Consider the following 15,966-nt stretch of genomic DNA (forward strand, 5'->3'; position numbering starts at 1 on the left):
GTCAATAACCTATGACAGAGCTGTGAAGGTGCAGATGAAGTGATAAGCATAGTGGAAGCTGAGGCATCCTGTGAGGTAGATGGACTATCAAGGTAAAACATGAACTGGCGGAGCACTGCAATATCATCACTAAAGGAGCTGGTATCAACATGTGAGGGTCCTCGAGGATCAGTCTTTGTCATAATAGCATGGGCTGTAGCCCCACCTCAGCGACCACCACGTGTACTAGGATGACGATGAAGCACTAAACACCTGCCTTGAGTATGCCCACATTTTTCATAATGATCACACTATCGGGGTCTATCCCGGTCATCCCCACGGGATAATCCTTACCCTTGGCTGCCTTCCCGCCATTCTCTATGAGCAGTGGAAGAGAGAGCAGATAGCTCAAGTGGAGGAGTAGACTCTATAGTACTTCTTCTAGTGTCCTCACTCAATAAGTAGCTACACACCTCATCAAGGGATGGAAGGGGTGACCGTCCCAAAATCTATATATAGATTTGCTCATAATCCAAGTTCAACCTTCCTAGTAAGATCAGAACTCTCCTTTTGAAAGGACCTATAGCCCTTTGCTTCATCGTCAGGATTAGACAACTAAAGGTCCCGATAATGATTATACTCTTCCCAGAGTCCTACAACAGTGTTGTAATAGTCAGAGATAGTCCTGTTTCCCTGCTTCATAGAGAGAGCCTTCTAAAGGAGTTGACAGACCTTAACAGAGTAACCCACCCTGTCATAGGTCTTAGAGACATTGTCCCAGATATCCTTAGAAGTTTCCTTCCGGATAAATCTTGTACCGATCTCGGGTTTCATGGAAAAAGAAGCCAAGATATAATAGTAGAATTCGCAGTTTCCCATTATGATATTTAGATTAAAGACAGCAGGAGCCTTGATGGTCCCATTAATATATCCAATTTTCCCTCGACTCCTCAAGGATAACTTCACAGAGTGTGACCAGTCCAAGTAATTGGTGCTATCCAACTTGACAAGGGAAATCTGAGTGTTGGGGTTGACAAAGACAATCTAGTTGGGATTGGTACTACTCGACCCAACCGGTGTAGCTTCCAAAGGTTCAATGAGGTCAAACATGGTGAGTGGATACTCCTAAACAACCACAATTGGAGATCTAAAGCAAGAGGTATCCCAATACCCAAATATTGTCTTCTCGGAACCAGAAAAAACAATTCCAGCAAGCAAAAAAACTTGAAACTTGAGATAAAACCAATTTAATCCACTAGTAACTGTAGTACTTCATTCTAATATCACACACATACATTATAGGATAGGGTACCTCCATCAAAAAACAACCCAAGAACACCATATAGGTCATTTCAAACCATAAATGCAGAAAACAGGGTACTAGCAATACCTGGCAGCAAGCATGTATTTGAGTTGTGCTCTAACAACACAACTCATGAACGCCAGCTTAGGATGACCAAATAAAGGGCCTTGGATGACACCTACAAGCCTAGCCCCATCCCCAACAGTCCCTTGGGGAGAGAGAAAGAGAAACTCCAAGGAGAAGCTAGCGGTAATGCTAAACAAGGACCAAAATCTTGGTTTGAGCTCCAATAGTTCCTTATAATGCTTCAATCTCCCTCCAAGAATCTTCAAGAAGCTTCTAAAGCCCCATTAGGTCACCTTGTTGAATTTCTTTACATTGTATAGCCTCTATTGGACCCCTTTATTTTCTAGGGTTCCAAAAGAGACTCAAAGAATGAGAGGAAGAAACCTTAGTCGACTCTCAAACTCCTTGCTTCTCTGATACCAAGTTGGAAGTTGAGAAGAGTAAGATTAGAGACCAAGGAGAAAGGGAGAAGAGGGGTAAAGAGGAGAGGGAGAGAAGATGAGAGGAGAAAGAGAGAGATGAGGGAAAAACATGAATGAGCTCTTAGCTTATCTCACCTCTATTAGCTCCAACTAACACTTAAGGAAATTGCATATTCCTACCTAAGGGAGGTGAATGAGAAATAAAAGAGAATACAAAATAGGATAACTTAACATAAGACAGTTCCTAAAGTACCCCTATTACATACATTCCAACAAAAACGTCCTATTGTTCCTCTCCTTCCAAATCACCAGATAGTCACCAAGAAAACTAACCTCCACAGAGCATGCACCAGTTTCTCCACCATAATGTTAGTAACCTTGAAATCAGTGTATGCACCTTTTTCTCCTCAACCTTGGGTGGACATTTTCTAGTAGAAGAGAAGTTAAGCTTGTATAATCAGACTGTCAATGTCTAGATGGAAACAAAAGTATTAACACAGAAATTTAAATCACACTCCTCCATGGTTTCATAAGATATTCCAACCAATGTACCATCCAAGAAAAACGTATAGAATCTTTATTCATTACAATCTGACAATCTTCTGCAACCAATCATACAGGTCAAGAAAACAAAGTCTACTAGCTATGCAAAAAGGACACTTGCATGGGCGCCAGTGTCTGAAGTATGCATCCTTCGTTAAACAATATAGCCTCATATAAAAAGAAGAGTGAAGTTCCAGCGCACACACAGATACAGGTGTCTACCATGGCAGAAGTCTGAAATTCTTACATAGACAACTATGATTCATTAAATCCTTAAATGTTTGTTTAATCAATGATGATTTAACGATGTTTAGTGCACTTATTAGTTGTCCAAATCACAACTTGAGGCAAAGGGATCGACTTCTCTCTCGATGCACTCAGGCCACCATATAAGAAACCCATAGAGATGAGACAGATGACAGTCAAAAGGGCTCTTATCTGAACTACAATCATTTACTTTTATCCAAGTATAGGATACAACTACAGCTTCTTCAAATTAGCACAACATAATACTGCACTTTTTTATTCATCAAAAAAATAAAATAAAAAAATACTGCACTTTGTTAGATCAAAGAAAAACAGAAAGCACATTAAGATACAATCCTCACAATGTAGGAAAGTCTGATTGCACAAGATAAGAGATTGAAAGACTAATACAGGACAAAAAGTATCTACTAAGAAGCAAAAATGTGTGAAAAAGCACAATATGATAATTCTAGCAACAAGGTGTTTGACAAAAAACATCATAACTCCAATCTCCACCAAAAAAAAAGATTAAAGTTATAAATGGACAAATTTCTACAAAATTTTTATTCATAAGACAAGTAGAAAACTGCTCTAAGAAACTGAAGTAACATCATCGAAGAAAATAAACCACAAAAAGCAGCTTAAGGTATGATCCTGTCAACTGTCAGCTGTCAGGCTAGGGGGGACATGAACAAGCTTGTAAAGCATAGGCTCGTAAATTGTACCACATTTTATCTGTTCATGCATCTGAAGGCATTAGAAAACATTAGCAGAAGATGATGTTAGGGGAGGATCCTTGTCTGAGACTTAGACCAAACTGACATCCCATGAGAATCAGAATCTATAATTCTTTATCACTAGAGAACATTGGATCCTATGCAAGCTAAATTTTCTGCATCATTTAGAGCCCTACATGTTGTAAAATTTTTCTTTTGGGGGAAGGGGGGTTGGTGTATATCACTATCCCAACACGATAAGGAGATCCAGATCTCTGGTTCTTCTGGTTGCAAACATATTGAAGTGAAGGAGGAAAAATATGCCATTCAAACATAGCAGATGAAAAGGGAAAAGAAAAGGAAAAATAGGACAGAGAAACTGAGGTACTTGCAATGAAAATTAAAACACGAGATATACATGTAGATAGATTCTAGATAAAGATCTTCATCAACTTCTATATCTTTGCCTTGCTTCAATCATGCGATAGAAATTTTAAATGTTGATACATTTTCCTTTTTGTTTCTTCCTCAAAGTATGTTTGCTACCCCACAACTAGTCGTATTACCAAGGGATCAAAATCAGAAATATGTGACTACACAGATCAGTCATCATCTACTTTCTGTTAGCACTAAAATATGGAACTTCCTCATAAATCTTAACCATGACAATCAAGAAGCATAAGTGCATATTAAATTCCAAAACAATAATAATAAATAGATTGCAAGTAAGGTCACAAAAGAAGGAATAGAAACTGTCATGAACCATGTTAACAACAATAGGTGTCCAAAAACCAAAAACATGAATTTATTTCAATTGAAGAGACAATGACCACTTAATCATTTTAGCTCAAGGAAATCAAAACCTGTGATATTTCCTCTTTCTTCCCATCCGGAATTTTTTTTTGTGCAAGCATATCTTCTTCTTTCATCTGTTTCATAAGAAAAATGAGGCTGCTTGTAAGCGTATGGTGCTAGCCGGAGTAAATGCAGAAACAATACTATCACAGAATCACAACACATAGTAGTGATTCCCTAACCTTCAATGTTTTCAGCCGATCACCAAGACTTGGCAACCCATCTAAAATAGTTCGGGCAATATAGTCATTGGACCTAGCTTTCCTAAAGAATGAATGCTTTAACAACTTTTTTGCAGAAGGTCGTTTTGAAGGATCTTTTACCAAGCAACTAGCAATCATCTGCTTAAATGACTAATGACACGGGAAAAAAAGTAGTCTATGAGGTTACACAACTAAAAAATAGTAAAAGGATTGAACCAGTGGTATTAGGAAAAAAGAAATTGAAATCCAATGCACAGAAAGGATACCTTAGAAAACTTCCTGTCCCTTTCATAATCAAGGCCTGGTGGTGCATTTTGCAAGGTCATAAGCAAAACCTACCAAAAGTAACTCCTGCTAAGACTGCTAGAACCTCATGGGGTTTTAATACTTTATGTTGATAAAAATGTAGAAGAGAATGTTATATGTACCTTCATTGGAGGGTACTTTGAGAAAGGAGCATGACCATGTGCAAACTCCAGCGCTGTTATACCGAAAGACCAAATATCTGCCCTGAAGATCAGTTGTCCAGCACAGTAGCACACAATGTCATCAAACTATTTGTTAATGATGCAAGAAATTAAAAATAACACTGGAGATTGCTAACTTGAAGTCATAACCGTGTAATTGCTCCATAACCTCAGGTGCCATCCTACAAAAATTAATAGGGAACCATTGATAATAAATGAATGACATAAAAATAGTTAGCCACTGTTTAACTCATATATAATATGTAGAAGCCAGGAGATTATAATTATACCAGCAGGGAGTCCCCACAAAAGTATTTCTCGTGCGTTGTCTATCACCTGAATCAAAAAGGCAAGCAGAAACACCAAAATCTCCTAGCTTGATTGTACCACGTACATCCACTAGAATATTTCCAGCCTGCAAGAAATAGGGAAAGAAAGATAAAAACTGCATTAATGAATTAAAACTCGGAAATGTTGACAAAAGAAAGAGTCTATGATGCCCACAAGATAGAAGGGGAAAAAAAGGCAATGATGGGCAAACCATATAGTTACAATCAACGCAAGAAACTCCCAAAACTTTGCAGGTGCATGAGCAGTTGAAAAATAGAGAAATGTTTCTCATCGTTCGGTTCAGGAGAAAACCATTTCAACTGTTGTCAGCTTGGTATATCGAAGACCAAACCAGAGAGGTTTATACCTTTATCTCTTATTGAAAATTGATATGTTGGGGTTGAGGCAGGTGATAGCATTAAGAAGTGTATACAAACATCAAACCCACCACTGCATGATTGTAGTTTAGATTGTCAACTAAGTGAAATACAGGATTAAGCGTAAAACGTAAATTATTTGACAATGAAAAACAAAAAAAAAAAGAAGCAATAAATGGATGGGTAAAGAGTCTAAACTCACTGTAATACTGAGAAGAACTGTTTTATCTGTTGAGCTAATGCTAGCATGGTTTTAAAACTCAGATTAGAATGGTATTGGCCTTGACCGATTTTGTTAGAACTATACTTAAGTGTGCCGCAGGGGCACTAAGGTACTTTTCCCTTTCCACCAACCCTATTTAGAGTGGGACGGCTGGATGGGGGTCATGTTGTTTTCCGGTTGTCCTTGTTGGCAAGCTAGGCCACTTGGTAGTGATGACATGGCTAGAAGTGGTGACATGGCAGCGTATGGTCTCTCTGATGAAATGGCAATGTTATATGAAGTGTTTGGAGTGAATTGGGACATCCATGATAGGTGGTGCCAAATTCCAAACCAAAACTGGCAAATTTGGCATATTTACGCTCGAGGGGCATTTTCGGCATTGAAAATGATTTTTTTAGAAGACGGATCCTCCATGTGGCAATATGAGCCTAATTTATTCTTTCCAAAGCACCTGGTTCCATCCTGTTCAATACTGTATGAAAAATTTATGGCATTCGCGAGAAAATTTGGCCTATTTTACGCTCGGGGCATTTCGGCATTGAAAATGAATTATTTTGAAGACGAATCCTCCATGTGATGATACGAGCGTGATTTATTATTTCCAATGCACCTGGTTTCATCCCATTTCAATTCTTTATGAGGAAGTTATGAAATATGCAAGGTTAAGGGGCAATTTGATCTTTCTTCATAGCTGAGTCTGGTGATCAAGTCTTCTAGAAGATTGTAGTGCATCGAGTCGTGGTCCATACCCTTTTCGTTTCGACTCAATCCGAAGTCATGAATTTTTATGGCCACTTCCGCAAAACCGGTCTAAAAAGTCCAATTCAAAAATTGGCCAAAAGCTCTCGATGTAGGAGGGTTCCAACATGTCACATTTTTAGAGGGGTTGTGTGTAATGATGAAGAGTCTGCTGTAGGGATTTTCAGCGCAAAAAATTAAGGCAAAGGGGTTTATTTGTTATAGGGGAGAGTGGAGAGATCTATGATCGATGGCTAAGATCTTGCCACATGTCATTGATCCAACAATCCCTATTTATTGCTTTATGGCATCTAGTAAGAACTCAACAACGCCATAAAGAGTGATGTCAGCATTGATGTCATCGTCAATCATGCCTTAGACAAGATTCAAATCCTACGGACCAGATCTTCTATCCGTTTGACTTGATCCTACGGCCAAGATCAAGGGCGCCTTTTGAAGACAAGTCCTATGCCTGAGATTCAAGCCGCCAACGTACCCTGCCCCGCCCCGCCCCAAAAGATTCTGAATGGAGTGTTTTCAGTGGCCCAACTTCAAAATGTCATGTCTTTTGATCTATAAGGCCAAAATGGTCCATCCAATTTGCTGCTTCTTCATATTTTCATGCTCTATCCATTGGAAGGCTTAGAACAACATTTTGAAAGAGAAAACCCACGGTTCTGAAGAGAGAAGCTTCCTTCCTTTAGTGTGTGATATTGAATGGGTTTGGGTGCTTAATGAAGGTTGCATTCACTCCATTAAGAGTGTTTTGTGGAGGTGCTTGGGCTGCTTTCATGATCTATTGATTCCAACACCAAGAGAAGTGAAAAAAAATGGGAAGACAGGCTTTGGTGGCCTCCTTGTGTTTTAAAGAAAAAATGTGAAAGAGAAGGCATGTAAGGTGGTCCTCCTCATGCTTGGTTGTTTTGAAAACTTACATCTATTTTAAGCAAGGTTCAAAGAGCTCTATTAATGGTGGTTGTGTAAAGGTGATGCTTTATTGGAAGCAAAAGGTGGGGAAGAAGGAGAAAACATAAGGGGGCCTTGTATAATGTCTTGAAGCATTCCCAACTTTATTTCACCTTTTGTATTGGTGATATTGAACTTATGTGAAGGAGTAATCACCATTGTTGAGTATCTTGGAGCTTTTACAAGTAAGAAAAGGAAAATAAAGAAAAGAAAAGAGAAGGGAAGAAGAAAAGAGAGGAAAGGAAAGCTAGTGAAAGAAGAGGGAAGGAGAGAGAGTGTGTCTCTAACACCCACCCACTGCCAGGGGTTTTTAGACACTACCAAATTTGGGCTGCATAGTGCACTTGATAGCTTTAGTGAATTCAAGACATCTCTAGGTTTCTCAGACAAGGGTTGTAAGCATTCACTGCCCCTGTATTTATTTTTATATCATTGTCTACATATTTGTATGCATTGCTAATTGTAGGAGAAAGTTATTGTTGAATTATGCTAGCTTGAACTACACCGTAGGGCATCTGTTATAAGCCCAATTTATTGTTATTAATTGTTAAGGGTGTTTAGTGGGTGCTAGACACCGGGGTTGGGTACTCCCTGGCAGTGGGTGCTACAACTTGCATTAGCACAGTGTATGCCCTCCTAGTTCTATGTTGGCAAGATGATAGTGGGCGCTATCTTTGTATAGGCATAGTAATGCCCTTTCAGTTCTATGCTGGGAAAACTGAGTGTGGGTGCTGTAGGTGCAGTTAAAGTAGTGTGTTGAGTAGGTACAAACCTTTATAGACACTACTCGGGGGATGTAGGTGTCTTTCCGAACCTTGTAAAAATCTCTGTGTTGTGGTTAAGCTTTTCTTTATATTTTATTTTGTATGAAGTGCGTAGAATGTGGAGTGGGTGTGCACACTTGGAAGTGCCTATAAGACCCTAAGTGTGGATACAACTATGTGTGAGCAAGTACAAGTGTTACAGGGTTTGCCAAGTCAGCATTCAAGCCAGTTCTGGAATCGGAATTAGACTCACTGATTCACCCCCTCTCAATGATTGCCAAATTACAAAGGTCATAGTTGTAATTAGGGTATAACTTGTAGTTCTTTTATGACTCTCTTTTTCTTAACAGAAATAAAGGGCTTATGTGATCAAATAGATCACTCGAGCATTCTACCCTAATTTGGCTATTAACAGATCCCGATCCCGATCCTGATCCTAATACACATGTATGGTCCAAGGGTAAATCGTAATAAAAACTGACCTAAATAAAAAGAAGGGGTAGACCTACCCGATATAGTCCAATCCAAGTCGATCCGGATCGGTATCTGAACGGTATTGGCCTTGACCGATACCATGACCGTTCCCGAGTTTTAAAACCTTAAGTGCTAGGAATGCATCTAGGCCTTATTTCCTCTTGCTTCCTTTAGAATGGAGAATGGAGTGGGATAGGAGCATTCACATCAAAATTCTGTAGTGATCATTCAACAGATCAAAACCGATACTATTTTGTGATTAGGGAGTACCATATTTGATAAAGTAGCACTCGACTGATTGGACCAACACTACTGGATCTAGAAACCCAAACCCTGATAGAACCGGTTGGTCTAATAAAGGCTGGTAGTGGTTTACTTTGTAGTCTTTTAGTTCTTTTATATTATCATGTTTTCTTTTGAATAGTTTACGTAGGAATCAGAGATAGAGTTCGAGTCAAGTTTGGTTTTACATTCCATTAAAGATTCTTTGCTTTTTTTTTCTCTTTATATACTTGCAAGTACCCAACGATAAAGAGAGATTTGAAATAGAGGTTTTATCTAAGGTGTGACCTGTCCTCTCCCCCTATTCCTCCTTTGGTGTTCGCTATTTTTCCCCTTTCCTATTTCTTCTTTCTCTTTTCCTTTAAAGAGAGTTTTTTATTTTTTTTTCTACTTTCAGCATTCCCTACTCTAAATCTACCAAGCGTCTGACTGAGAGTGGTTAGACCTCTCTCCATGCTATCCTTATCCAGAAACTAGTGTTCGAGGGTAACCATCTATAGGGAGATCCCCAAAAGCCCTTTTTTCTATGACGTGATTAAGTTCCTTTCTAAGGTTACCACAAATGGACCAAAAAAAAAAAAAAAAGAGTTTCAGACTGCTGAAAGGTGAGAGGTCGAATCAATTGTACCTGGTTTTTTCAAAAACCTGTCATCATGGTTCAAACTTCCACCCCCAACAAATTGGATTTCTTAAGTCAGAGTTGTACTTCTATCAACCTTAACACTACTCATGTTGATTCGTTGGACTAAATTTTTTTTTATTATTATTTGAAAGAAAAACAGAAATTATATCTTATCTACATCTGTAATCAAAATATTACTATTCTGAGTTAAGGACTTCCTAGTCAAAGCCTTGTGGGCAATAGTTTTAACTAAGTTAATGGAGTAGTCATGTACATCCTACACAAAAAAAAGTTAGGTTTGAACGAAAAAATCATCAAGTTCCATGCGTAGGGCAAAAGTGGACCATGGCCACAGCAAAAAATTGTTAAGATCTATAAGTTTATCAACACCCCGCACATCACTACAAATCTCTTGCAAATCCCATCCTTGCTTGGAAGCTACCTCTAACCCATAGAGAACTCCCTGCATGGTAGCTTCAGTATCCTCTCCTGTCATCACATAAGTTGCAAAAAGAAATAAGCATCTATTTTGTGAAAAAATAGCAGCTGCCCATCCTGATGAATTGAAGACAACCTCATCTTCCTCTCCTCCACCCACGATATATTCCCCTCCTTTTCTAACCCTATTCTCAATATTGCCCCCTCATCTCATGTTTCTCTTTATTCTTTTGTTCTTTGTTTTTTCTTCCATTATACCCTTATAATATTCTTTTATTCTATTTTGTCCCTATTTTAGTCTCCATTCCTAGTTTGCCCTCTATAATTCTTAACCTTATTTTGTCCCTCCATACTCTTATATCCTAATGACTCTTTAGGATTACCTTTAATTATGAATCTGCCACTTTCTTATGAATTCCATTTATTTACCATTTTGCCACTACACTATTGATTTGATTCGTCCATTGATATTGTCGGCACATAGTAATTCCGATTAATCTGAATCCTGGGATCACCATCAATTTGGAGATTCTATCCATATCCTAACGATAGTGGGCAATGTGAGATTCACCAACAACTTAATTCCTTTAAAGATGAAAGCAGGATGGAGATTGCCAACCACACAGATCATGTTTACCAACACGATTATCAATTCTTTCTACACAATGAAGGCATCCATGCAAGTATCTATTGGGCAGCTGGTGGTTTTTGATAAAGAAAAGAGTCCTACACAGTCTGAGATTCTTGCAACTCCATCCCATAGGGTCCATCTCATGTTACACCACCGTCACCACCACCACCATTGCCACATCTTGCACCACCCCCACCACATCATACACCACCACCATATAGATAGAGCTGTTCAATATGATGATACACTTTATGGAGCTAAAAAAGGAGCGAAGCTGAACATCCTCTATTTTTATGGGGATAACAACCCAGAGTAGTATCTTGACTCAGTTCACAGTTTGGAGATATTTTTTAGATGGTAAGGGTGGACTGATGCTAGAAAGATTCAATTTGCATATGCTAAGCTAAAGGGCATGACTCGAGCCTCATGGATCAAACACCAACAACAGAATTGAACTTGAGGCATTGGGTTAGTAATTAAATAGACTGAGATGAGTTAAGCCATGAACTAAAGATTCTTGCCTACCGATTACAAGCAGCGCATGCACATCAAGTTTGCAAAGTTGAGACAAGAATGCCTGACTTTTGAGGAGTATGTGACCAAATTTTATGATTTAGCCACTCGATCTGATTCTGAGTGGGATGAAGAGGTATGGTGGCACAGTTCCATGAAAGTTTGCACACTCAGATCAATATTGCACTCACATCTAGTCGACTTCCTACAATGGAGGATGCTTTATACGCGGCATATTAGGTTGAAGAAAGTTTGAAGCAGCCCTACGCTTGGAAGACTTTTACAGATACTTTCTCTACAGGTGATAGTTTCAGTCAACAACAATCTTCTCCCCAGGGAAAGTCATTTCAGAAAGACACAAGTTAGCAGTTCATCCATGGCATCTTTGAGGCCAAACTGCTTAGTCTCAGCTCTGGTACAATTCCCACAAACCTCCTACAAAGCCGTGGGCTGACCTACAGTGCTTCTCATGCAATGGATTTGGGCATTTTTATGCTTAGTGTCCTAATCGTCTGATTGATTTTCCTAATAAGGAAGAATCCATGGCTACTACTTCAAAAGAGAAACAAAGGAGTAGCCTAGTACTTCTAGAGTCAGAGCGCGATTATGAACCTAGTTAAGTCAATGATGGTGATAGTGATGGGGAGCAATAACATTGTTACATTCTTCACCCATGTTTGGTCACATATAAGTTTTCTCACAAGGATGATTGACATAAAGATAGTATTTCTAGACAAAAGTGAGATGCACTAAAAATATGTGCATTGTGTAATCGACAGTAGTAGTTGTACCAATGTCATCTCTGAAAATGCCGTTCACAAGCTTGGTTTAAAGACAGAGCCGCGTCCTAACCCCTATAAAGTTGTGTGGGTGAATAAAACTAATCTCATGATCAACGATCGATGTTTTCTTCCATACTCTTTTGGTCGACTACAAGCCTCGGTATGGTACGAGGTGCACTGGACCCCATCTTGGTCCCCAATCCTATTCTCCTGGGGTTAAAATAGGTTCAGTTTGTTGCTGAGGCTGCTTGGAACTGGTAAACTGGTTGAATAAATGATGCAACTCTTCCAACTCTAACTGCATCAGATCCACTCTCCTTTTCTCTTGGGCATCTGGTTGACTTCCACTAGCCAGATCCATATTCGCCGACTGTTCAGACGATGCTGAGCTAGGTGAACTTGGTGGCATGAGTTAAACTATAAGTTCCACCATTGGTAAGGACTTCTCAAGGCTGACTCGGATCAAACAATTATCTTGACGGGTCCACACAGACAGCAGGGAATTTTTTTGAAGCAAAATCGTGCCTGACCTAAACCAAGAAATTTAAATTTTAGATTATTATTTTTTTTATTATATATATATATATTTTTATAATGCACTCATAAAATTACTCCTCCTCAATAATAAGCATCTAACTTTAGCCCAATTTTCAGTTGGTATTCACATATTTTTTTAGGGCCCAATTTAAAATTATGGTGTGGGAAAACAAACAATTTTGTTCACGCAAGAACAACCTTGCAGCTGATTTCACATAGGAATTTTGTTTCTCCCGGTAGCATGGAAATACTTAATTATTCCTGACTCTGGGATTGGTTCTATGGAACATTATCAGTTTGGAACACGTGCTAATATAATGTGGTGAAGCGGGAATCACCCCACAGACACGGTTACGTGAACCAAAACTGATATAGTTGCATCTCTCAATTCCCAATTGTCAAATAACACATCAGGTTTAAACATATACAGGAAAAATCTCACCCTAGATGAAACAAGATAGAAGGGTTCTAACTTGAACCGCAAACAATTACTTTTTTTTTCTTTTTTTGGTATATTTGCATTGTTTTCTCTTTATATACTTGCATGTACCCAACAATAAAGATAGATTTGAAATAAAAAGTTGATTGGGCCGTGCAACATGAGTATGTGGTTACATGATTCTCTTTCTCCCCTACAACTCTGAGATGCCACCGGAATTTGATTGGGAAACATGTTTTATTATTGGGCTACTACAATCCACCGGAATTTACTATCCATCTGGGTTGTTGATACACTGTTATTTGAGTTTCAAGATTTTAGTAACCATACTTGCTATGCTTGGAAACATCTATAGTTTACAATCTAACCATTAAAACATCGCAGCACTTTGGGGTTGGGTTATTCTAGTGGTTTATGAACGTTGGTCAAATTCTGGCCTTCATCAGAAAAGGTTGACTTTGACCATACAGTTAACCAAATTCTGTTTTCAGGGTCGCTTGAGTTCCTGTTAAGAGTGGAGTACAATCTGAATCTAGGGTTAGAAAACATCACGTAATCCAATATCGAAGGGATTAGAGACTGAGAAATGAAACCAGAATTTAACAACTCATTCTGATACTGTAGTGAAGTGAGAATTCATGAACTAGAAACTTAAGCCCCAAAATAGAAAGTTTCAGCAAGTAGAAGTCAGAATTAGTAACTTAAACCGTCATAAATCAGAATAGAAATACCCAAAAAATAGAAACATATTTGAAATTAGTAACTGAAACCAGAACAGAAAGTAACCACTGATCAGATTTTAGAGACCAAATTCGGAACCTGCAATAACAATGTCCAGAATTTGAAACCACGTGGATCTGAATATACACTTCAGAATTTAGAAACTCCTAACAGAATTTTGTTCAAAAACTACAGGAACTAAATTAGCATGTGAGTTGGGAAATAGAAACTAGCAGCAACATGGAAAAGAAAACAAGGAATGGGGCTGCTGCAGAACTCTAGAGAAGGCATTGTACTACCAACAAGTTATGAAATCGATGGAAGGATGGCAACATCAATGCGAGGATCTGATTTGAAAACTGAGAAAGCAACTCAAAAGAAATTAGTGGACAGAAATAGCACCTAGAAGCTCAAACAGAATAGTAACTAGTATGCGCATGAATGAGATAACAGAAACTGACCTTCAGAAGAAGAAAAGAGAAGATATGTTAGGCCTCTAACCTAACTATGGAGAATGGATCCCACCAACTCCAGCCTTGGTGATGTCAAACTAATTACCAAGGTAATCAGTCCCAGTAGGATCTATCATAAAAAACCACGGCTCAGATGGAGCTAAATTTTGGATTGAATAGGGATAGATGTGGGTGGGGGTGGGATGGACTCTCTCAGTCCTAGGTCCTTCACCCACAACTATCTTAGCTGTTGAAACGTCCTTTCTCAGGAATAAACCAGCAAGCAAAGCTCACAAAATATCATTAAAACTTCTCTTCAATTCTTACAAATAAAGGCCTATATGTAGCTTTGGCCAAGCAGAAAGTAGTCGAAAAGGGAACTAATTACTTGGAACAAACACTTCCTATGCTAACTAACTTTTTTTTTCTGAGAAAAAAGTAAAATAGAAACTTAGAATCTTCTAGAGACAACTATGTAGTTCTAATTACTTGTCAACTAAGAAAACAAAAAAATAGAAACTAAGATAAGGCTCCTAAAAGGAAACAAATATTGCTGCCTAACTAAGCAATAAAAATAGAAACAGATCATCTCTTCAGCTGAAATCGATGGGTGTCTCTTTCTTTCTGCCCAAGCCACTCCTTCTCTTCTAGGAAATGGAGTTACTAATCACGGTTACTGTCACATGAATAGTAATTTCTGGTTTTGGGCTGGCTTGATGGGCCAACACTGGGGTTGGCTGGTCTCGTTTGATGGAACCAGCAGCCCCCTTCTTTTGCAAGCTCGATCCACATTCTTGGCATCTCACTTAGGTTTACCTACTGCATCCCACAGTAGAGCAGTTTTGGATCTCATGAAACCATGTTCCGTCTCCCACAGAACTCATAAGCTCAAGGCTACTCAAATCACTTAGTGAGTACGATCCCCTGCTCTTTATTTATAACTTCACGAACCAAGCAAAATAGGAAACCCCTATGTATGGTAGGGAGAATCCCTTAAAAAACTGTCTATCTTAAAAATAGAAACTGTTCTAGAACATTATAAAATGAAAACTAACTACTTAATCCCGTGTAAGACTTAGATCCCTAATATTTGGGCCTATAGAATTGGCCCATTAAAATTGTAAACCCAAAAATATAAAGCTTATGGCCCATGCAACCAATTAAGCACTCAAATTACGCTTATTAATCCGTTCTTGATCCAGTTTGACGGCATGATTTGCTGCACGCCTTCTTGTTCTTTTGAACTACATCAAAAAGACTTGGTTATTTATGCAATGGCTCATGTATATAGGTACAGCCGTACAGGCTAGGATGTAGTATGAGCATGAGACTTGCTCTGCACCTTAGCTGTTTTGGCCTTTAATGCATGTCCCTTTTGTTTTCTTCTTCAATTTTGCAAGCTATAGATGGGATCCAAAAGTTGCTTGATTGGAAATTTTCTTCTAAAAGAGGTCCTAAAGAACGTATTAGCAAATTTACCAGAATTTTTGGCTTTCATTAGCTTAAAGTGTTTTGGAAGACCTATAAGAAAGTACTTTGACATAGCTGGAAACTCACATAAAGTATTTTGTAGAGCCATCTTGTGTTATGCTGATGGATAGAGAAACAAAATGCTTTAACGGAAGAGTGCTCAATGTACTTAAAAGGATTTTCTGTAAGATGCAGCAAAACCTTAAGAATTATGATCTTTCACTAATTTGTTGCAATTAAATAAGAAGAAAATACATATGCAATTACTAAATAATATGAGCTTCTCATGCTCTATTTATTTCAATGCAGACTTATTTTCCAGGAAATCAACTTTCTTTTGTTATAAATCTTATGTTCCATTTCTTTGCCATTTTATTTAATTTTTTTTTTTGGGGGGGGGGGGGGGGG

The 15,966-nt window shown here is 38.5% G+C and overlaps 1 protein-coding gene across 4 annotated transcripts in view; it reads right to left on the reverse strand.

Moving 5' to 3' along the window:
- Positions 1-15,966, reverse strand: part of LOC122078843 (serine/threonine-protein kinase nak1) — a 50,218-nt gene that overhangs the window by 32,783 nt on the left and 1,469 nt on the right. For all 4 annotated transcript variants that reach the window (XM_042645007.1, XM_042645005.1, XM_042645006.1 and 1 more), the window contains exons 3-8: positions 5,091-5,215; positions 4,938-4,982; positions 4,762-4,843; positions 4,600-4,668; positions 4,313-4,483; positions 4,139-4,204 (exon numbers count right to left, since the gene is read on the reverse strand). In XM_042645007.1, the coding sequence (XP_042500941.1) occupies positions 4,139-4,204; positions 4,313-4,483; positions 4,600-4,668; positions 4,762-4,843; positions 4,938-4,982; positions 5,091-5,215 (558 nt within the window). The remainder of the gene's footprint in view (positions 1-4,138; positions 4,205-4,312; positions 4,484-4,599; positions 4,669-4,761; positions 4,844-4,937; positions 4,983-5,090; positions 5,216-15,966) is intronic.

Source organism: Macadamia integrifolia, chromosome 5, assembly GCF_013358625.1.
Source record: "Macadamia integrifolia cultivar HAES 741 chromosome 5, SCU_Mint_v3, whole genome shotgun sequence".
Taxonomy (NCBI): Eukaryota; Viridiplantae; Streptophyta; class Magnoliopsida; order Proteales; family Proteaceae; genus Macadamia; species Macadamia integrifolia.